Here is a 23,102-nt window from a genome sequence, read left to right as displayed (position 1 = left end):
TTTCTCGGACTATTCCGAGAAAATTCCGAGGAACACATGTTTGGGGTATAAAAACATCAATTTTTTTTGCCCTATATCATTTCTTATACAAATGCAATGCATACCATTGAGGAATCTTTGCATAGATGATCATAAACTATGAAATAATAAAATTTCAAAATGAATTGTAAGTATTACCTTTACCGTTCATTAAAGTGTATAAGTGTTTCTCTTATGTTGTGGAGATTTCGTTCATACAATCGGAAAAGTGTTTATTATAGGGTAAGGAACAAATTTTTGACTTCATAATCAGTCTAAGACACTTAATAAGGGTTATATAAGTGATATTCAAACCGCAAAACGTTGTTTTCAGTTTAAAAACCCTACTTCCTCGAAAAAGCCTCGGAATATTCCTCGGAATTTCCTCGGAATATTCCGAGGCTTTTAGAAACCCTAAAAGAAAAGCCCTAAATCGTCGGAAAAGTCTCGGACTATTCCGAGGAAATTCCGAGGAAATCTCTAAATCCTATTATCCCTCGGAATTTCCTCGGTATTCTTATATTAAAAAAAAAAGTGATGCTACTCTATTTCCGAGTCATATCACCAGATGAATCTGAATATGGATCTTGGTGAAACTCTCCAATCTCTGGTTCATCCTCTACGTGAACGACGGCTTCCTCTCCAAAGTCGGTTAAATCGACTACAAGGCCAACTGCAGCTAAATCTTCTGTTGCACTTAAGTTACCGGATGTGCTTGGTATTAGTGGGTCTTCTAGCTCAGAACTTCCCTGAACTCGGCCTCTCAGGTTAAATATACATATATCTCATCTATGTTCCTAATCCGGGGGTACTTGATATAACAAAACTGTAACATTTAAAAAAATATTTAATTTGTAAATAAGTGTTATTAATACACATGATGATGAATCATTATGAATAATTGATATATGTATATTTAATTACCTGATCGGCCTGAGAAGCAAGAATGAAAGGATCATAATATTGCAACTTTCGACTCGAATGTACTGATGTAACACCAAATGCATCTGTTCTCACACCTCGATATGGAGTGGTGCCGTACCAATCACAATAGAAAACAGTACAGCGCAATCCAACCATGCCCGGATACTTGATTTCCATAATCTCTCGTATGTTTCCGTAGTATACATCATCTCCAGATGCAGAACAAACGCCAGCATCATAAGTCGTACTCGAACGTCTCCTCTTTTGAGTTGTGAATGCATATCCTCGAGTACTAAATCTCGGATATGACTTCACAACATACTCTGGTCCACACATCGTCTCGCGTATCCAATCAAATGTTTCACCTCTGGTCATACCAGCAGATACCTATTAATAGCACATATATATATATATATATATATTATATCAATAAATGTGAATTAGTATAAATATGTGATAAATAATATTTTAATTTGTTTAAAGCACTCACATAAGTAAGCATCCATCCAGAAAATTCTCTCTGCTTCAGTTCTTCAAGTTCCTCCTCTGTGGCGTATCTATATTCGAACCGCTTTTCTGCCATGAAAATCCTGTACATATGTTGACAATAATATAATTAATTAAGATTTAAATTTCAACTTGTTAAAATAAAAATTTGTAAGCTAATTTATTTACCTCTCATATTGAAGAACATCTTCGCAGTTGGTGAGCAAATATGTTTGCAAATTACTGCGCTCCTGCTCAGTAAGTCGACGGTCCTTTGGTTTTCCGCTAAGTCGTCCAACGTCTGTGAAAATGTCTGGAACCGTAACATGATATGTTGCCCGTTCGCCTCTATCATCATGCCGAGCAGGTCTTCTGTTTTTGGTCTGAACTTCTGCTGGAAAGTAGTACTCGGCAAAGTTTGAAGTTTCTTCATTGATCATCTGTGCGACTATAGAACCTTCCACCCTACTTAAGTTTTTCACCATCTTCTTCAAATGGAACATATACCGCTCATACAGATACATCCATCTATACTGCACAGGACCACCAAGTTCCAATTCTCTTGCCAGGTGAATAACAAGATGCTCCATAACATCAAAAAATGAGGGAGGAAATATCTTCTCAAGGTTGCACTGAATCACGGCTATGTTAGTCTTCAAATTTTCAATACCTTCAAGAGTCACTGATCTCGTGCATAAATCGCGGAAGAAACCACTTATCCCTGCAATTGCTTCATGAACATTTCGTGGTAATATTTCCTTGAAGGCGAACGGAAGGAGGCGCTGCATCATTACATGGCAATCGTGGCTTTTCAAGCCAGTAAACTTTCCTTCCTTTCTGTCGATACAGTTACGCAAATTTGATGCGTAACCGTCTGGAAATTCCACATCGTTTGAAATCCAATCAAATAACGCATCTTTTCCCGCTGCATCAAGTCGGTATATGGGAAAAGGAGCCCTACCATTTTCATCAACATGAAGTTCTGAACGAGCACATATATCGACTAAATCCAGTCTTGACTTCAAATTATCCTTTGTTTTACCTTGAACTTTAAGGATCGTGTTCATGAGATTGTCAAAAAATTTCTTCTCAATATGCATGACATCTAAATTATGCCTTAGCAGATGATCCTTCTAGTATGGCAGATCCCAGAAAATACTCTTTTTGTGCCAGCTATGTAGTTTTCCAATAGCATCTACCGGAGAATGCACATGTCCACCTTGGTCTTGCATCCTTTCTGCACCAAAATCTCTTAGTTGTGTCGACAAATCTGCCTCAAAAATTTTAAGAGGTGGACTGTCAAACACCCTCTTGTTCTTCGTAAACAAATTCCTACTCCTACGATATGGATGATCAGGTGGTAGGAATCTCCTGTGACAGTCAAACCAACACGTTTTTCTTCCGTGTTTTAGTTGGAAAGCATCAGTGTTATCTTGACAATATGGACATGATAGCCTTCCATGCGTTGTCCATCCAGACAACATACCATATGCTGGAAAATCACTTATTGTCCACATTAGTACTGCCCGCATTTGAAAGTTTTCTTTACACGAAACATCGTATGTTTCAGCACCTTGAGCCCATAGTTGTTGCAACTCATATATTAGTGGCTGAAAAAACACATCAAGTGATCTCTTAGGATGCTCTGGTCCGAGAACGATAATCGAGAGAAACAAAAACTCTCGTCGCAAGCACAAGTTTGGGGGGAGGTTGTATGGTGTAAGAATGACGGGCCATAGAGAATATTGTCTTCCACTCTTGCCAAACGGGCTGAAACCATCAGTACATAATCCAAGGTAGACATTTCTTCTCTCATACGCAAAGTCGGGATACTTTGATTGGAAATGCTTCCACGCTTTTGCATCTGAAGGATGTCTGATCTCACCATCTGTTGAGTGCTCCGCATGCCATCTCATTGGTTGCGCTGTGCGTTCAGACAGATACAACCTCTGCAACCTTTCCGTCAAAGGTAAATACCACATCCTTTTATATGGCACTGGAACTCTTCCACTCGTATCTTTATAACGAGGCTTTCCACAAAATTTGCATGTAACCCGCTGTTCATCCGCCCTCCAATAAATCATGCAGTTATCGCTGCATACATCTATTACCTGATACGATAAACTAAGACCAGCTACCAGTTTCTAAACCTCGTGGTATGAACCAGGAGCTACATTATCCTCGGGTAGAATACCTTTTACAAAATCAGCAATCGCATCCATACAGTCTTCAGCCAAATTATAATCTGTTTTAATGCCCATCAATCTTGTAGCTGATGATAAAGCTGAATGACCATCTCTGCAACCTTCGTACAATGGTTGCTTTCCAGCATCCAACATATCATAAAATCTCCTAGCTTCTGCATTGGGTAAATCTTCCCCTCTAAAATGATCATTTACCATCTGCTCAGTACCTACACCATAATCTACATCCATTCTAATTGGTTCTTCTAACCTAACCGCAGGCTGAGGTTCGCTAGTACTACAATTTTCATAATCAGTTTCTCCATGATGATACCAAATTTTATAACTTCGTGTAAACCCATTCAAATATAGATGAGTCCAAACATCCAACTCTTTAATAATTTTTCTATTTTTACAATTAGAGCAAAGACATCTTAACATACCTGATCCTGCTTCCGGTTGTCGTTGAACTAACCCCATGAATTCGGCTATACCTCGTTGGTATTCTTCCGTAAGCAATCTCGTGTTCGGATCCAAATGAGGTCGATCGATCCAAGAACGATAATAATTTGAAGAAGACATGCTTTTTCAATCAAATTCATGTGTAAATATAGTATGTGAGAGGATGAAGAAATGGAGTGAATGAAGAGGTTGGGGGTGACAATACCGAGGAAATTCCGACGGAATCCCGACGGCAACGGCTCTTTCCTCGGAATTTTTAAAATCCCCCAACGGCTCTCTAACGGCTATAATATATCCTCGGATATTCGTCGATGTTTTCCGAGGAATATGATTTCCTCGGTATTTCATCGGTATATTCCGAGGAAATTCCGAGGAAACCTAAATTTTGGGTTTTCTCGAAATTTCCTCGGAAATTCGTCGGAATATTCCGAAGATCTCATTTTCCGTCAGAATTATCCGTCAGAATTACGATGTTTTCTTGTAGTGTCAAGTCATAACTATCTCTTGCTGCATATTATAAAATTCATTTCAATAATTTAAGTTATTGGTTTTTATAAAACATTTCCTGTCCACCGTCCACGCTGAATAAAGTTGGTATCAGTGATTTTAAAACCGGACCGGAAGATGAACCGAATAATTTTTGGATCACGATTCAATATTGTTAGACCGGATCAAACCTGGTTCAATATAATTTTAGTGTATAAATTTAAAAGTAATGTTAGTAAATATTATACATAATTAAAAGAGAAAAAGACAAAAATAGCACTAAATCAAGTTTTTGTTCCAAAACTAGCACTCAAGGTCAAAAGTCACAAAAATAACACTTAATGTTTTATCAAAAGTTACAAACTTAGGGTTTAGAGTTAAAGGGTAGGGTTTAGGATTTAGGGTTTAGGGTTTAGAGTTTAGGGTTTAGGGTTTAGAGTTTATGGTTTAGAGTTTAGGGTTTAGGGTTTAGAGTTTATGGTTTAGAGTTTAGGGTTTAGGGTTTAGAGTTTATGGTTTAGAGTTTAGGGTTTAGGGTTTAGAGTTTATGGTTTAGAGTTTAGGGTTTAGGGTTTAGAGTTTATGGTTTAGAGTTTAGGGTTTAGGGTTTAGAGTTTATGGTTTAGAGTTTAGGGTTTAGGGTTTAGAGTTTATGGTTTAGAGTTTAGGGTTTAGGGTTTAGAGTTTATGGTTTAGAGTTTAGGGTTTAGGGTTTAGAGTTTATGGTTTAGAGTTTAGGGTTTAGGGTTTAGAGTTTATGGTTTAGAGTTTAGGGTTTAGGGTTTAGAGTTTATGGTTTAGAGTTTAGGGTTTAGGGTTTAGAGTTTATGGTTTAGAGTTTAGGGTTTAGGGTTTAGAGTTTATGGTTTAGAGTTTAGGGTTTAGGGTTTAGAGTTGAGAAATGAGGTTTTGGTGATAAGATTTCAAATTTTGGAAAATAAAAAAATTAAAATTTTCAAAAGATAAAATGCTATTTTGGTCATTTTAGTTTTTGAGTGCTATTTTTGTGATATAAACTTAGAAATATGTTATTTTGGAGATTTGCCCTAATTAAAATATAAATGAATTTAAAACATAAAACATTATAAATATATACTAATTTTATGTATATATGAGTGGTTTGTAGATTTTTGATAGTTTTAATGGTTTTTATCAGTTTAATAACTCTGCGGTTTATGATCGAACCAATCACTAGATCTAATCCGGTTATGCAACCAGTTCATAGTCAAACGGTGGGTTTTAAAAACATTGGTTGGTATGTTAGAATGAGAGAAACCCTCACTCTCTCAGAATAGATCGGAGAGACAGAAGCCCAAATATAAAGTCTAATGGGCCTCTGTAGAATACATTAATCAGCCCAGACAAATCGCGGCCGTTAGAGCCCAAGAAGGAGTCGTCTAGGGTTTTTCGTTATAAGACCTTCGCATTTAGGGTTATACCGCCTCTCGTCTTCTCGTCACTCATCTCACACCCTTAGCTTCAAACAATGGTAAGCCCTAGCCTTCTTCTCTCTATCCTCTTATTCCGCCATGGTATCTCTCCTCAAACTATTGGATTCTGCATTTCATTTCGTATAGAAATCTCTTACATTAGTTCTCCTCCGTTTCCTCAGCTCTTTTTTTCCATATTCTTCTGAGCTTTGTTAACGAGAATTCACGAGTCTGTAGTTGTAATCTTCATGGGTTTTGGACTTAGATTTATAAAGGATGTACCTTTCTGCTCTGTTTTATAGGCCACTTACGATATTTCACATAGATCTTTGTTGGCTTGGGGAGAACAGTTAGACCTTAAGGTTTTATTCGGGTTTTACTGATAGGCTAATGAAATAATTTGAATTGTATTGATAGGTGTTTGTGAAGCCCTCGAAGTCGAATGCTTACTTCAAGAGGTACCAAGTCAAGTTCAGGAGAAGGAGAGGTATCTTGATTTGATTCTTCATTACTTTCTTGTTGATATTGTCTGTGTTCTGAAAGGTTTGTTCATTTTTGTGTAGATGGTAAGACTGATTACAGAGCTAGGATCCGTCTTATCAACCAAGACAAGAACAAGTACAACACACCAAAGTACCGTTTTGTTGTCAGGTTCACCAACAAAGATATAGTCGCACAGATCGTGTCTGCAAGCATAGCCGGTGACATTGTCAAGGCTTCTGCTTACGCTCATGAGTTGCCTCAGTATGGTCTCACTGTTGGACTTACTAACTACGCTGCAGGTATTCAACAGTCTTATGCTTTTATATATGATTGGTTCTGTCTTTATAGCTTGCTAAAGAGTACTTCTTTATTGTTGTAAAAACCAGCTTACTGCACTGGGCTTCTTTTGGCTCGTCGTGTTCTGAAGATGCTGGAAATGGATGAGGAGTACGAGGGCAACCTTGAGGTATGTTTTTACTTTGGTTTCATGTATCAGATCTCTGGCTGTAATCTCTAACCGCTCAAAATCATGAACAGGCTACCGGAGAGGACTTTTCCGTGGAGCCAACCGAGTCCAGGAGACCTTTCCGTGCTCTTCTTGATGTTGGTCTTATCAGGACCACTACAGGAAACCGTGTCTTCGGTGCACTCAAGGTATATAAAACTGTTGCCATTATTCTTTGTCTTGTTCTTATCTGTTGTATTGTGTGTTTGATGAGTTCGTTTATGGTGTTACTGTAGGGTGCCTTGGACGGAGGACTTGATATCCCACACAGTGACAAGAGATTCGCTGGTTTCAACAAGGAGAACAAGCAACTCGATGCTGAGATCCACAGGAACTACATCTATGGAGGTCACGTCTCAAACTACATGAAGATGTTGAACGAAGATGAGCCAGAGAAGTTTCAGACTCACTTCAGTCAGTACTTGAAGAAAGGAGTTGATGCTGAGAGCATGGAGGAGCTGTACAAGAAGGTTCATGCAGCCATCCGTGCAGACCCCAACCCTAAGAAGACCAAGAAACCTGCTCCCAAGACACACAAGAGGTTAATCATTTACAAAAGCATTTCATTCTTTCTTAATGCTTTTGGTGCATTTGTGCCTGATTGTGTGGTTTTGACTGATAAACAGGTACAACTTGAAGAAGTTGACCTACGAGGAGAGGAAGAACAAGTTGATCGAGAGAGTCAAGGCATTGAACGGAGCAGCTGGTGGGGATGATGATGATGAGGACGACGAAGAGTAAAGCGTCATTAAGCCTTTCTCCTGATGTCTCTTGTAGCTTTTTACATTTTTGCCAGACTTAAAACTTATGCTCGTGTTTTCACATTTTATGTCCGTTTGAGTATGAGGATTGCCATTTTCTATGAAGTTAAATTTTTTCGACATTTTCATGATTTTGGAGTTTTTATAGTTTGATCTTATGCGTACTTTAATGTTCATTGCTCTACCAATCAATCATTTCATAATCAAAGGCTGATATAACCTTTCAAACAATACATTGGATTAAACAATACACAAAATCTTGAATATGCAGTAGTCTTTTTAACTCGAGTATCTGAAATTAAAAAGCAAAGAGCGATGTCTAATGAACAAACCCGTATTGCTCTATCTTTCTTTTATCCATGATGGATTTACTGCAATTCTAAATGGGGTTGCTAGAGGAAGTGGTTGGCACCATATTGGAGCTTGGAACAATATGGTAATCTCATAGGAGCTCCGGTTAGAGTTTATCGTCATTTTAACGAAAAGGATAGTGTGCGGTGTTGTGGTTGGATCCGCTGTGCAAGAGCCATTATACTTTATATCATTACAAGTTCTATAAATTGGAACGAACAGGTTAGTACTTGGAATAGAAAATTAGTCATTTTAGCTTGTCACACTTCCACATTCTGTTTTGTTTTTTAATCTTTGAAGTAACTGGAATCTCTATTATTTGCAGGCTGAGAAAGCCAGGAAGAGAATAGTCTCAACTCAACTTAGAAGGGATTGGCATAAACGAAGGGTGTGTGGATCATCGCAAATCAATTCGTTTAATGTAGAAAGCCTCTGGTTAACTATTCGAGAATCTTATTATTCAGCTAAATGATCAATCTCACGTTACCTTCTTCCCCTACTTCATCAATCACTGATCAGAAAGTCATTGTTTATTCACATTACATATTGTTTCTTTCCATTCTACAGATCCTATAGCAAATGCACTAGCGTTCTCATTAGTCACACATGCACATTTCACAGCATTTGATTTTGCATAATATTCTTTATGGTACTATAGGGTTTAAATTTATCGAACTATCTTTTTTAATGAAAACTTATCGAACTATCAGTTATGAGAAAGACGATATCTCAAACAAAAATTTTACATTGCTAGAATGGATACAATTCTTCGAATTGCAATGCACCATAGAATACCACTTCAGCCTAAGAAAAAATAGCTTTGACAATTCTCTTAGTTTCGAGGTACCAAATCCTCCTCCATCTCAAGGAAAAAATATATATTTACATGTAATCTTGGCCTTGTGACAACTACTTGGAGTTCGTGACCATAAGAACACACATCATCACAAAGGTCCCAAGGTAGCTCTTTGGTATCCCGAAAACCGAGCACCAGCAGCTAAAAATGATAATACATTTTATGAATTGTGATCTGCCTGTAATAAAGAGGTTTCAAATTCTGTCATGTGAATAGGCGGTTGTGGGTCTTATAATCATGACTCATGCCTGGTAAAGGTTTTTTTTTTTTTTTTTAACTCATCATCAACTTTCATTCACCAACTTTTGGAGTTACACATGATTTTAAACCTCTCAAGAGATTGAACCACTAGGACAAACGAACTAACCTAGTATCGCTTAAGATCACTTGATTGGATCCTACACTACCCGGTTGTTGTTCATTGCCCATTTCACCCCGATGAGATGAACTCTTCCTACGACTCAGGAAGAGCCACCTCTTAACCACCTAAATCGACCACAAGAGACGAAGACCTTACATCCAGCAGTGATAGAATCTAAACCAGGCTACTAATTACAAGAGCAAAGTGCTGATCACCAAAAGATAAGAATGATAAGCTTGGACCAACACATCCATTCCATTACTTTCGGAGCATTCCCGGCCTAGACCACCACCACCAAATTTCTTGTCCCGCTCCTAAGCCAGAAAAGACGGCACACCAGTTAGTACACCTGCAAATTCTGAATTGGCATACTGATAAAAGGCGGACTTGATGACAGCATAACGTAATCGGAACAGCAAAACCTAGCTTCAGATGACGTGAGATTCATACCACCGACGAAGTAACCAGACCACCGCCGGCGCTGGGAAGTAGAGCCTCACCGTGTACCTGCTGCAAAGCTACCACCTCCGGCGACGAAGGACTCTGCGACACGTTGATTCCGAGAACCGGAGCTTCAAAACATCTTCCACCGCTTGTCAATCGCTCTTCCGTACTTCTCACCTCCGCTCAGTGAGGTAGATCTAAGACGGAGAAGGGTTCCCACAATGGTCACACGCCGGCATTCCGAAGAAATCGCCCAAATCTGAAAAGAGGAAAACTAGATCTGGTAGCTTCTTCAGTCCTAAAAGCCGACCTCCCCCGCTTCAGTCGCTCCTCAGTCTCCCCGCTTTTCCAGAACCGTCGTCTTGTCTCCTTTAACCAACAGAGAGGTCTCCGGTGACAAACGGACACATCCAGAATCGCTTGCATATCGACAGAGGTTGAACAGATGGGAGGAGGCAAAATAAAAAAGAGAAAGGAAAGGAGGAGGACGCCTTCGGTTCCGACACAAACGTCGGACCGGAGAAAGGAGCGTTTCTGTTACTTGAAAGCTACAGACCTGATAAATGTTTTGGTGATAAAAAAAAGACCAAAATAGAATATTGGTGGAATTCCCACACTTAATTTAGTAATGACAATGACTACATTCAAGTCGTAGCTATATGATTTAGTTACACTAAAACACTGATTACCAGTCCTGAGCCACATGCTCAAGAATTACACAAATTACCAGTCCTGAGCCGCATGCTTAAGAACTACACAAACTAGTTACAAATTTTGTAAGTTGTACATTTGTTTTAAGCTATGACATACTATTCAGTTACAGATTAATTTCCATCATTTGTACTCTGTTTCAAAAAAAAATACCAACATTATAGAATATCTCTCATAATAAGTAATGTCACACCCAAAATTTTAAGATTATAGTCCAACATATATTTGCATCACATAAATAAATATAAACTCTTGTTGACTGACACAAAAATAAATAAATACCAAAAGCCAATAAACAGAAAAAATTTGCGATACTATTTTTAAACCAAAATTATAAAATAACTTCACTAAATATTTTGAGTTATTGCATTTTATTAAACAATTTCGAGCTAAGTAAGCTTAGTACTTCCTCTGTTTCGTTTTACTTGTCGTTCTAGAATTCGACACACAGATTAATAAAACATTTAAGTTTATCTATTTACTAGATAAAAACATCATTACCAATACACCTAACCAGATTTCAACCAATAGAAAAATATATTAGAATAAAAAATTAATAAATTTTGCATTAAAATCATAAAACGACACTAATTTTGGAACGAATTTTTTTCCGTAAAACGGCATCTAATTCGAAATGGAAGGAGTATACATAAAGACATCTCAGAATAGTTTGGGAAGACAAAAGCCCAAATACAAAGACTAATGGGCCCATGCAGAATACATTATACCGATCTAGACCGTTAAAACATTATTAAGCCCAGATAAATCGTGGCCGTTGAATTAAGGGAGAGCCCACGAAGGAGTCATCTAGGGTTTTTCATTATAAGATCTTGCATTTTGGTTTATATTCCGCCTCTTGTCTTCTCGACACTCTCATCTCACACCCAAAGCTTCCGCTTAGCTTCCGCTTAGCTTCAAACAATGGTACGCCCTAGCTTTCATCTCTCTGCCTTCTTAATTTTCTCAAACAATAAGATTCTGCTTTTCATTTCGTTTGATATGGAAATCTCCTACATTAGTTTTCTCCAGCGTTTCCTTAGATTTTTCATATTTGTCTGAGCTTTGGTAACGAGAATTCATTAGTCTATAGGGCTATAATCTTAATGGGTTTTGGTCTTGATGTTTAAAGGCTGTACCTTTACGATATTTCATATAGATCTTTGCTTCTTTAGGAAGAACAGCTACATCGTTCTTTATATAAAACTCTTAACGATATAAGATGTTTTTTATATTGATAGGTGTTTGTGAAGCCATCCAAGTCGAACGCTTACTTCAAGAGGTACCAAGTCAAGTTCAGGAGAAGGAGAGGTATTTTGATTTGATTCTTCATTTGTTTCTTTGGATTTATATTGTCTGCGTTCTGAAAGGTTTTTTTCATTTTTGTGCAGATGGGAAGACTGATTACAGAGCAAGGATCCGTCTCATCAACCAAGACAAGAACAAGTACAACACACCAAAGTACCGTTTTGTTGTCAGGTTCACCAACAAAGACATAGTCGCACAAATCGTGTCTGCAAGCATAGCCGGTGACATTGTCAAGGCTTCTGCTTACGCTCATGAGTTGCCTCAGTATGGTCTCACTGTTGGACTTACCAACTACGCTGCTGGTACTGATCAGTCGTGTGCTTTAGTTTTCTGGTTATAGTTGATTTGTTCTGTCTTGCTAAATAGTTAGTACCCTTTACTTGTGAAACACAGCTTACTGCACCGGGCTTCTATTGGCTCGCCGTGTTCTGAAGATGTTGGAAATGGATGAAGAGTACGAGGGCAACCTTGAGGTAATGTTTCATGTAAATCTGATTTGAGCTTTATCTCCGGCTTTATCTCTAACCGAATAAAATCATGAACAGGCTACCGGAGAGGACTTTTCCGTTGAGCCAACCGAGTCCAGGAGACCATTCCGTGCTCTTCTTGATGTTGGTCTTATCAGGACCACCACAGGAAACCGTGTCTTTGGTGCACTCAAGGTAATATATAACTGTTGTAATACCTTATTCTTATCTGTTGTGTTGTGTGTTTGATGAGTTTGTTTATGGTGTTACTGTAGGGTGCCTTGGACGGAGGACTTGATATCCCCCACAGTGACAAGAGATTTGCTGGTTTCAACAAGGAGAACAAGCAACTCGATGCTGAGATCCACAGGAACTACATCTATGGTGGTCACGTCTCAAACTACATGAAGATGTTGAATGAGGATGAGCCAGAGAAGTTTCAGACTCACTTCAGTCAGTACTTGAAGAAAGGAGTTGATGCTGAGAGCATGGAGGAGTTGTACAAGAAGGTTCATGCTGCCATCCGTGCAGACCCCAACCCTAAGAAGACCGAGAAACCTGCTCCTAAGACACACAAGAGGTGAGAGCATTTCATTCTTTCTTAATACTATTGGCTCGTTTTGGTGCGTTTGTGTCTCATTTGTGTGTTTTGATCTATAAACAGGTACAACTTGAAGAAGTTGACCTATGAAGAGAGGAAGAACAAGTTGATTGAGAGAGTCAAGGCATTGAATGGAGCTGCTGGTGGCGACGATGATGATGAGGACGACGAAGAGTAAAGCGTCGTCTCATGATGTCTCTTTTAGTTTGTTACTTTTTTTTTGCCAGACTTTAAACTTATGTTTTCACATTTTAATTGCGTTTGAGGATTTTGAGTATGAGAATGCTAAGTTTAAATCTTTTCGACATTTTCATGAATTTGCAGTCTCAGTCTTTATAGTTTGATCTTAAGCCTATATTTCATGCTCATTGCTCAACCAATCAATAATTCATTATCAATCTTTGATATAACTGTTTTGGCAAAATGTTGGCCTACGTTATATATATACGTCATATATGATTAAATAACTCACTTTTGTTATAATATCTTGAATTTGCAATCGTCTTTTAACTCAAGTTTAGCATTCAGTATCTGAAATTTAAAATGCAAAGAGTAATACATCAAATGATCAAACCCACAGCTGAGAAATTAGTTCTGAGGCAATTCAGTCACTATTAACTAGCCACTACTCTTCTAGAGCTCTAGTTGGTCCATGTCTTCATCAAGTTCTCTGATCTTGACTTGAGCGTCTTCTCCAAACTGAATGCACTTGTCGATTTCAGACAGTACATATTGTATGCTGTCCACAAAACGTTTCAGTTACATTTTCATTTTGATACTAAAACTAAAAAGGAATTTGATTTTGAGTTTATTACCTCCTTTCTTTCCTCAAATCAAGCGGAGTGAATCTCACCATGCTATACTGTTCCACCTTAAAAAAAAACATTCAAAAATCAGATTTCCATGATCCAACATTCAACTCAGTTTCACCAACGTTTAAGAACCATTACCAATTCAATCAAGGCTTTGTTCAGTTTTGCAAATTGAGGAGCCATCCTTTGGTCTAACCCAGCCAGTATTGTGCGAGGCTCCGCATCCAAAAATCTTTTTATTATGTTAAAACAACACAAGCAAATGAGACTATTATAAATTTCAGGAAAAAAAAGAAAACAAAGAAGAAGAGAGAAAGCAAGACTCACTCCTCAATGTTGCTTTTATCCTGTAAGAGATCCATCTTAGAGAGGATGTTAACATGAGGCAGTTCAAGCTGTATCATTGCAGAAAGAGAAACCATACATCCGCTGATAAACTTGGTTATGTCCGTTACAAACTGGTCCAAGATATATTCTCTTCTATGTCAATTGTTTTTTTTTTACTAAAAACTCCATAATCAGAAGGTAAAGGGAAGAAAAACCTGAGAGTCAAGCAGATAGACAGCACAGACATTGAAGCCATTCTTCTTCAAATGCTCCACAAAGTTTTTGAGCACAGGTACATGTGTAAAAATCTCTATCTGGCCTATAACAACACAACATAAAAATTAAAACAACAATCATGAATCAAAAGATGTAGAGAAGAAACTCTTTAAGAGCTATAAGCGAGAGTAGAGACACCTGGACAGTCAAAGACTAAGTAGTCATCATCTGTGAAATTCTCCAACTCTTCATCCAACCAATTATATAGACTGTCCTCAAGGTACCTTTGAATTAAAGTTAAGGTTTCTTCACGAAAAACAAAATCACATAGACTGCTAAATGCCTAAAAGGATACTCCATACAACGGATGAGAGCAGCATTGGGACCACATTTAAGCTCCTTCATAACAACATCAACGGAAACAAGCTCTCGGATATCTGCATCCAGACAAGAGGATCATTGTGTTACTAAATTAAAAAAAAAAACGAAAGACAGGGACATTGAAGAAGTAGAGATTCTCACCCATTGCCACAGGATAGTTAAAGACTTCTGCAGCAGGATCCAAGTTAACTATGTGCATTGTTCGTCTGATAGTTTCACAGTGTTGGTTTAAAGATGAGCAATAAGTTGACTGCTCCACAAAAACATAAACTTCAACTTGCATTCTTGTATTAAAAATAAATAAAGAAATGCAGAGATGGTTTTGTATGAAAAAGAAACTAACCTTTCCGCTGCCTGCTAGGCCAATAACAAGCTGTGCATAACGCATTGTATCAACCTCTCTCACACACAAACTCAGATGGTGAATTAACTGGTAAGCAAGATCCTATGTAATAATAATAGCCTCAAAAAATGTGACAACTTTAAAGACAAAATCAAAAATATAATCAAGGGTTAGAGTTTAGTTTGCATGAAACCCTAAACCAAAGCAGATGAAACTAACAAGCCCTATAAAAACTGTAACGCTGAGTGTAATGTATAATGCGACAAAAAGTCCTTAACGAGACATAAGCGCCACAAGAAAACAAATCACAGAAGAGAGAAGATCATAAAGTTGCAAACTTTGAGATCAGAAACGAAATTGCAAAGAGAAAGATCAAAGCAACTCTTTACCTCTTTCGACTCTCTCTCTTGAACTCGTCGTTTTTCTTCTAACGTGGTTCAGAAAATTGAAGAAAGGGAGACTAGCTTTAAGGGACATTTATATATTAATGGGCCTTTTATCATAAGAAATAAATGTTGGGCCAAGTTTATGGGACCTTTTTTGTCCTAAGAAATCATTCAGAGATCTCTATTATATAAAGTAGAGTTTGTTTACTCCTGGTCGCGACACGTCATCGTCCACGTAGGAAAGTCGCGCGTCCTGGAGTCGGCACGTGTCCACTTGCGCAAAACGCGTCGTATCATTTATTCTTCACCGTAGTGGGCTTTGTTAACGTGTTCTGAGTCTGGGCTGTAAAATTTCGAACTGTGTTACGACCCGAAAGAATAGAAGTCGCCTCTAACCCTAATCAGCTATAGACAAGAAGAAGGTCGTCTCTCTGCTTCCTTCTACGGCGACTCGATGCCGTTTGCAATTCTTCTCACCATCTTAAACGGTCCGAGTAAAAGCTTCGTGATTAATCCCATCTGCCAAAACATTTCTTCTGTGTTCTGAAACGAAAACAATGAAGTGTAGGTATTTCTCCGACTCATATCGACATGACGAATCTGTTTCTTTATCTTCTTTCGCGCCGCTCTGGATTCTCTTCTAATCTTCTGAAATGCTCAGCGTTGCATTATTTAGGCTTCGTACCATGACTGAACCTGTTGAGATACTCGGGAAGTAGTCGCGCCGGTTGCGACTAAACCGGATTGGAGATGGGTTTTGGTTGAGTAAAGAAGGGAACGGGAGAATGAACGGAGAAAAAGCGGCGTTGAGACGGTCGAAGACGCATGTGGAGAGGGTTGTAGAGTGGAGAATGGGGAGAGTCACGGTGGATCAGCTGGAGGTTAGGTTTTGCAAGCGAGCTGAAGAAGAGGAAACGAAGAAGGTGATGATAGTTAAGAGAAAACAGTAGAAGATGGAAGTTTGGATTACCATTTTGATGATTTTTAGGAAGATTTGTAGGGAAGTGAGTGAAAGTTTGCATGAGTTTATAAACAGCACAAAAAGGAATACGATAAATATTGAAACGTCATGGAGTTGAGAAGGTGATGAACAGAGCTTCAGTTTTCATTAAGATTTTGCTAAGTTATTAAGAAGTTTAAAGTCGGTGTGGGGATGTTTAACGACTGATAACCAAAATTTTAGATCATTGACTCTGAACTTGATTCTCAACATCTCGAGTGTGTGTATATCTTGAGTTTGATTTGGTAAAGATGTGATTGTTATGTCTTGATTCATCAGTCTAATCTTTTTGATGGTTGCTGTAAAGCATAGCTGATTCCAGTGTTGTGTTTTAGTTCCTCTCTAGAGTTTCTTTGCTAAATCCCAATCTTCACTGGCACCATCACGTAACATCATTGTATCCACAGGTAATGTTAACAAATGAACATTAAACCTCTTCTCTAAACGTTGTCCATTTGGATGTCTTGAAGGAGAAGTCATGATTAGGTTCTGTTAACCAGCATCTCTGTTGTGACTTTAAAATCCTTAGGAGCTCTGACATCTCTGTTGAACTGCTGGATTCGTCCTTCTGTTATGGGAGGATGATGCTTCATCTGGCTTAATCCCTGACAAACTGATTTCTTATGTGTTCCTTTTTTTTTTTAATGTGTCCCTTTTCACTAAAGGTATCTTGGTTTTTGTTTAATTTTAGATATCCAGTTAAGGCTTCTCTGCTCCAACTCTAACTCAAGCTCTTGGTTACCATAATGTGTGTGTTATACGCAGCTAAGCAGTTGTTGTGATTGTGTTTCAGATTTTCAAAGCTTTTGTTCACAAAGTATTACTATCTTTGTGATATCAGTTTCCAAAAATTACGGTTATAGCTAAATATACATTCTCAAAGTTTACACATATATGTGGAAGAAACTATCCAAATATAGTTATGAAGGTTCTAACTTAATTTGACACAAACAAATCAATGTCAAAAATATTTAAAATTTTAACAATAAAAAATTTCATGATTACTAAAAGTATGTTAGAATTAAAAAAATGTAATTGATCAAAAAAAATTCTAAATGATTACTAAAAGTATGTTACAATAAAAAAAACAGTACTATAAACTGTATGTTATATTATTTAGTTAGCCAAACTGTTAACTGAAAACTTTTTCTTCTTCTTTTTTAAGTGAAAACTTACTTATTGGACAATATCTTATAAACATTTTTGTCATATAAAATCATCATAACCTTATATATAATATATCGAGCTACATAACTTATTGGATTTATAAAAATATGAACAATGTTGTATAAAAGTTTTAAATAAATTTATATCACAAAAAAAAATTAGACAAAAAACAATAAGCAGCCTTGAATTATCTTTATATATGTTTTATCATTATATAAAACTGTTTTGTAAAAAAAATGTATTATTTATAAATGCTTTGTAATAAGTCTAACGCAATCCAAATTGGCATCTAAAAAATAAACATACAATAATCCCAACTAATCATTCATAATACTGTTCCGAGACCAACTCTAATGGAACACCAAAACACCAAATTTGATGTAATTTCATCTCCAATGGGACATTAAAAATTACACCATCCCAAATATTTAATAAACATATTTTAATGTGTTTTATTTGATAATATAATTTAATTATTATTATTAATTAATTTAAATTTGTTACTGAACATAAATATACTATTTTATATGAGTAAAATATTTTTATTTTATTTTCAAGTAAGAAATCACTAATTGATATTTTATACTGTAAAAAAGTAAAATATCATAGAACTTTTTTTGTCAGATAGAACTTTTATCTTTTATTTTTAATAATTTAAAATTTTAATTAGTATTTTATAAAATATAGAAATTAATAATATAATATATATAGAATAAATATATAAAAGTATAAAATTGTAAAACCAAAAAATATAAATGTAAATAAATTTAATAAACATAAGATTACAAAAATTTAACAAAAACATTATATCTAAGTGTGGTAAAATAATTATTTATCAATTACAAATAATAAAAATATAAAATTATTGACCGAAAACATCAAATAATATATAATATTATTTTAGGTGCAATATTTGGTGTCATGGTTGGGGATGACAAAAAAAATATGACACCAAAACACCAAATTTGGTGTAATTTCAACGCCAAATTTGGTGTCATGGTTGGAGTTCTCTGAACCAAACAAAAAAAACGACCCGATACATTTACAAACAAATATCAATTTTTTTTGTCAAAATATCAAACCCCGCGCGAAGCGGATCGACCCTAGTATAAAATGTTTTGAGGCCTTTTTTCTCATTTTTCAACAGGTTGGAAATCTCTAAGCCGAATGATATAACTCTTCAATTTTAATATAGTTTTTTGGGCATTTTTCTATCTAAAGAATATCAAAGCAGTGGTCATATCTATCTATACTATTATTTTCGAAGTAAATTTTCATAATCGAGCTCTCACGTTAAAAGTTAGAGTGGCCAAAGTCGATGATACCCTTTAATGAATTTTATATATAATTAATTATATAATTAAAAACGAATTTTATTAATGATATATTTTTAAATAAGATAATTCTTATATATTGTGTTGTTATCTTAAAACATATTTTCCAATTATAAAAGTTAAAAATAAGATATACATTTTTTTATAATAAGTGGTTAAAGTCAATGTTACCCTTAATGAATTTTATTTATAATTAAAAACGAATTTTTATTAATAATATTATAAATTTGTAAAATAAAATAATTCTTATATATTGTGTTGTTATCTTAAAATTTATTTTTTCAATTGTAAAAGTTAGGAAATAACATATAAACAATATATAATTAAATATTAATCATCTAAAAACATTTTGTATAAAGATATTTTCTAAAATGTTTCTAATATGTGAGTGTTTTCTTTTAAAATTTCAACACAATAATAAACATATATATTTTAATGAAATTATGGGATTATAAAATAATTTATTTATAATTAAAAACGAGTTTTAATTAATAATATTATAAATTTTCTAAATAAGACAATTCTTATATATTGTGTTTTATCTTAAATTTTTTTTCAATTATAAAAGTTAGAAAAATAGCATATAAACAATTTATAATTAAGTATTAATCATCTAAAAACATTTTGTATAAAGATATTTTCTAAAATATTTCTAATATGTGAATGTTTTCTTTTAAATTTCCAACACAATAATAAACATATATATTTTAATGAATTTTTTTTGTTATATATATATATATATATAATTTCATCTTTGATTTTTTTTAAAACATAAATAATAAGTTATCATACTGGTTTTTAATTAATAAAATATAAAACAATAATATTTTTAAACGATTAAGTCCGCACGTGCGGGCAAAACACCTATTAACATAGGATTCGGTTAGAGAGAGCTGATTGTAGCGATTGAGAAGCGGTTGCGTTCTTCTCTCAGTTATCCAATCAAGGCATGAATAAATGAGTCGATGGGATAGTAAGATGCTTATGTGTTTTTTTGTTCTTCTCTCTAGTTTAGAAGTTTTTCAATTTAATTTATGGCGGATTGAATTCTTTCTTCCAATTCGTTGTTACAATCTACTGCATGTATGTTTTTGCCATGATCGATAAGACAACCAACCCAATTAAGTTTAATCAATCAAAGTGTTTTTGGTGGTTATAGTGATTTTATGATGACTTTTTGATGTTTGAAACAAATCTTAACAGATTTTTTTTTTAAAGAAAACAACGTCCACCAGAAAAAAAAAAACTATGAAAGAGGATTTCAAGAATGAATGAATAATTTACTTTCAGAATTCAGACAAAAAAAAGAAATTTTCAGAATTTATATTTTTGTTACAATATTTTTGGTATCAAAATATATCGTTGAAATCACAATATGCATCAAGAAGACTGACAACAATACGAATTTGAAGATATTATTGTTTCTCTATTATATTTGATATCCGTACAATCGTTAAATTTTTATTTTTTATGGTTGTATCTCTACATTGTATTCTAAACCAAAGAATATCCATTGTTCATAAAAACATAATTTATTATCCACCTAAACATAATTTGACTAATAATAAAATAGATTTTATAATACAATTGGTCATATTATAAAAGTTGTTAATATATTTTACATTCAAAATTTAAAATGTCATCTAATTTAAAACAAAAAAAAATCTTTAAAATATCAATCTATTAAGAGTGGGAGAATGTGGCATTTAATTTTTCTAACGGTGGCTCAGAGCCTCCAGTGGCCGATGGATAGAGTAGCGTGCGGGGTCACGTGCCCCCGTCTAATTTCTAACTTCCTTTAACAAATACTATAAGGTATGTAGAAATGCCCCTAACCCAAAACTAAAATGCAGTGAAGAAAATTTATGTGCCCCCAATTATATTTGTTTCTAGATCCGCCCTTGCCTGACCGTGGCCGATGACTGAACGTAAGAAAATCTCTTGTAGGAAATTTTCGAGCCTTCATTGTCTCTTCTATAGCAGTGATGTTAGCCCCATGCTGATGCTGCCGAAGCCTTATTAACTGGAGACCGTTCTCGACAGCCCAGTTGATGAGCACTAAATTAATCCTAACTCCTAACTAATGCAAAATGTGGACTTTGACTAGCCGATATAATGGGTTGGTACACGACAGATCGTTGAACAACAGAATATTGAAAAAAAAAAGAATTGGCGGAGTGTTATGCGATTTCATGCTGTGTTTACTTTGTCAAGTCAATGAAAATTCGAAAAGCAATTAATTTTAAATCACCACGAGTAATATCATACTATATTCATATATATCTCATATTTTAAGCTATAATATGTAGTATATGTAGTATGTCAGAGGTTCAGTGGAATCTCGAGCTTCGAGGCTTGTTCTTTGTTTGCAGCGCAATTTACAAAACAGAAATAAATAGAAAAACTAAATTGCCTACACAATTATTGTTCAATAATACGACCAATGCACATACTCATATGCTTTTAGTAGTGCACATCATATTTCTTTTTGTTAAATGCAACTACATAACATAACTAATCGAGTTATTATCACAAAGAGAAGTTCGTCCCTCATGCATTGCTGAATTCATCAAATCTAGCAATTACAGGCGGCCACATGTTAATATACTCACATTTTAAATCCAATTGTATAGTGATATAGCCACTTGTTCGTTTTTGTTTGCTAATCATTATTATAATGAGAAGATGTCATCTATCTATATTATTAAAATTGAAGTACAAATTAGGTTTGTTTTGAAACATGCAATTTAAAAAGGAAGTTTGCTTGAAAATATGGCTGACAGTATCAAATGAGAATTGTTTGGAAACTTGGATAGCAGTATATGTATTTTCTTTTATTTATACATTTAGTTATTGCATTTATAATAAATTAGGTATTTCTTTTTGTATTTCTTTTTATTTATAGATTCTACCACTATATTTAAAATCAATTTAAATTAATTAATTACAATTCCAAAACTTATCTAAACAAATCGATATTCATATATTGATCATTATTAATATTGTACAAATATTACTAAATAAAAAAATTATATTTCATTTAATTTAGCCAAACACATTAAAATAATTTTTTTATTTGTTTACGGAATCAGTTAGGCATAGATATTCGGGTACCCATTTAAGTACGGGTTATTTTTTTCGGGTATAAATTTTTTGGGTTTTGAAATTTCTTTTTAGGTACTTCCTTTTTGTATTTCTTTTTATTTACGGATTTTACCACTGCATTTAAAATCAATTTAAATTAATTAATTACAATTCCAAAACTTATCTAAACAAATCAATATTCATATATTGATCATTATTAATATTGTAAAAATATTACTAAATAATTTTTTTTCTATTTCTCTTAATTTAGCCAAACACACACACACATATATATATATATATATATATATATTTGTTTATGGAATCTTTTAGGCATAGACATTCGGGTACCCATTTAGGTACGGGTCATTTTTTCGGGTATAGATTTTTTGGGTTTTGAAATTAGGCCATGTTTGGATATAAATTTATGTCTGAGTTTCAAGTTGGATCTCCCGGGTCTGTATGAATTTGGTTCTGATGTACATAAAACTAAAAATATTCAAGTAACGAATGTATTTGAAAATGATTTGGATATTTGAACCAAAAATAATCATATTATTCGGTTCGATCCGGATCTTTTGAATTCAATTAGTTATATGGAGACATATCTAAAATATATAGCACTAATCGTGAAAAACTAATATGAATGTATAAATAAGTAAAAACTAATACCATGTCAAGTTCTAGTTATGTTTATGGCATATGCTTTAGAAATCTTCCCGTTGTTTATTTTGTTGTTTGCTTCTGATAACTACTTTAATACTGATATTCATTCAGATTTCAGTGTAGATACTTCTACACTTTTGTTTACTGTTTTGTTTTGATAACATGATATTAAGAGTTTTCAAACTCCTAAGACAAATGTTGTAGTATAGTGATTGTCGAACCAGTTCTGAGGGATATCAAAGCACTGAGAATGCAAGTACTCACTTAATCTAAGTGCAACAAATGATTTAGATGAGTTTTAAGCTATGACTAAAACTAGAAAGCAATAACAGAATGATACTTTCTTGACTAAGGGAAAAGAGAACTCATGGGCATAGGGATTAGACCTTGGGTGATCAAGTATCGAACTAAGGATGGCAAATGATCAATCAAACTATCAACCTTAAGCCTAGACACAATTCTAAGCAAGCTCTATGTCTAGATGAATGCTCATTTGCTAACATATCTCAAACATCAAATGTCTTTGGTTGAATAATATGAAAGCAATCATTA

General features: G+C 34.8%; 3 protein-coding genes and 1 long non-coding RNA gene across 4 annotated transcripts; 3 read left to right on the top strand and 1 right to left on the bottom strand.

The window, feature by feature from the left end:
• Positions 1 to 5,963: 5,963 nt before the first annotated feature.
• LOC106335415 (60S ribosomal protein L5-1) lies at positions 5,964 to 7,860 on the top strand. Its single transcript, XM_013773935.1, has 7 exons — positions 5,964 to 6,048; positions 6,407 to 6,476; positions 6,553 to 6,771; positions 6,859 to 6,938; positions 7,010 to 7,126; positions 7,214 to 7,518; positions 7,604 to 7,860. The coding sequence occupies exons 1-7, from the start codon at positions 6,046 to 6,048 to the stop codon at positions 7,716 to 7,718; spliced, it is 909 nt and encodes a 302-aa protein (XP_013629389.1). The 5' UTR covers positions 5,964 to 6,045; the 3' UTR covers positions 7,719 to 7,860.
• Positions 7,861 to 11,361: 3,501 nt separating this feature from the next.
• On the top strand, positions 11,362 to 13,134 carry LOC106335414 (60S ribosomal protein L5-1). Its single transcript, XM_013773934.1, has 7 exons — positions 11,362 to 11,387; positions 11,702 to 11,769; positions 11,850 to 12,068; positions 12,160 to 12,239; positions 12,312 to 12,428; positions 12,509 to 12,813; positions 12,898 to 13,134. The coding sequence occupies exons 1-7, from the start codon at positions 11,383 to 11,385 to the stop codon at positions 13,010 to 13,012; spliced, it is 909 nt and encodes a 302-aa protein (XP_013629388.1). The 5' UTR covers positions 11,362 to 11,382; the 3' UTR covers positions 13,013 to 13,134.
• Positions 13,135 to 13,327: 193 nt separating this feature from the next.
• Positions 13,328 to 15,369, bottom strand: LOC106333065 (GPN-loop GTPase 3-like). Its single transcript, XM_013771551.1, has 10 exons — positions 15,303 to 15,369; positions 14,914 to 15,015; positions 14,712 to 14,820; positions 14,545 to 14,626; positions 14,388 to 14,473; positions 14,189 to 14,292; positions 13,974 to 14,104; positions 13,785 to 13,878; positions 13,650 to 13,705; positions 13,328 to 13,573 (listed from the first exon to the last, which is right to left on the bottom strand). Exons 2-10 carry the CDS (start codon positions 14,956 to 14,958, stop codon positions 13,468 to 13,470), a joined length of 813 nt encoding a protein of 270 aa, XP_013627005.1. The 5' UTR covers positions 14,959 to 15,015; positions 15,303 to 15,369; the 3' UTR covers positions 13,328 to 13,467.
• Positions 15,370 to 15,676: 307 nt separating this feature from the next.
• On the top strand, positions 15,677 to 16,570 carry LOC106331905. Its single transcript, XR_001267970.1, has 2 exons — positions 15,677 to 15,867; positions 15,961 to 16,570. It is a non-coding gene; the product is annotated as an uncharacterized LOC106331905 (long non-coding RNA).
• Positions 16,571 to 23,102: the final 6,532 nt, after the last annotated feature.

Source organism: Brassica oleracea, chromosome C3 (genome assembly GCF_000695525.1).
Source record: "Brassica oleracea var. oleracea cultivar TO1000 chromosome C3, BOL, whole genome shotgun sequence".
Lineage (NCBI taxonomy): Eukaryota > Viridiplantae > Streptophyta > Magnoliopsida > Brassicales > Brassicaceae > Brassica > Brassica oleracea.
The sequence above is the reverse complement of the archived record's forward strand: the minus strand, read 5'-3'. Positions and strand labels throughout refer to the sequence as shown.

Coding starts and splice junctions, on each gene's coding strand:
- LOC106335415 (XM_013773935.1), top strand. Junction 6,477..6,552: donor CAAGTTCAGGAGAAGGAGAG/GTATCTTGATTT, acceptor ATTTTTGTGTAG/ATGGTAAGACTGATTACAGA. Junction 6,939..7,009: donor AGTACGAGGGCAACCTTGAG/GTATGTTTTTAC, acceptor AATCATGAACAG/GCTACCGGAGAGGACTTTTC.
- LOC106335414 (XM_013773934.1), top strand. Junction 12,429..12,508: donor GTGTCTTTGGTGCACTCAAG/GTAATATATAAC, acceptor GTGTTACTGTAG/GGTGCCTTGGACGGAGGACT. Junction 12,814..12,897: donor GCTCCTAAGACACACAAGAG/GTGAGAGCATTT, acceptor ATCTATAAACAG/GTACAACTTGAAGAAGTTGA.
- LOC106333065 (XM_013771551.1), bottom strand. CDS start 14,958: ATGCGTTATGCACAGCTTGTTATTGGCCTAGCAGGCAGCGGAAAG. Junction 13,706..13,784: donor ACAAAGCCTTGATTGAATTG/GTAATGGTTCTT, acceptor TTTTTTTTTAAG/GTGGAACAGTATAGCATGGT. Junction 13,574..13,649: donor GATTTGAGGAAAGAAAGGAG/GTAATAAACTCA, acceptor TTTTGTGGACAG/CATACAATATGTACTGTCTG.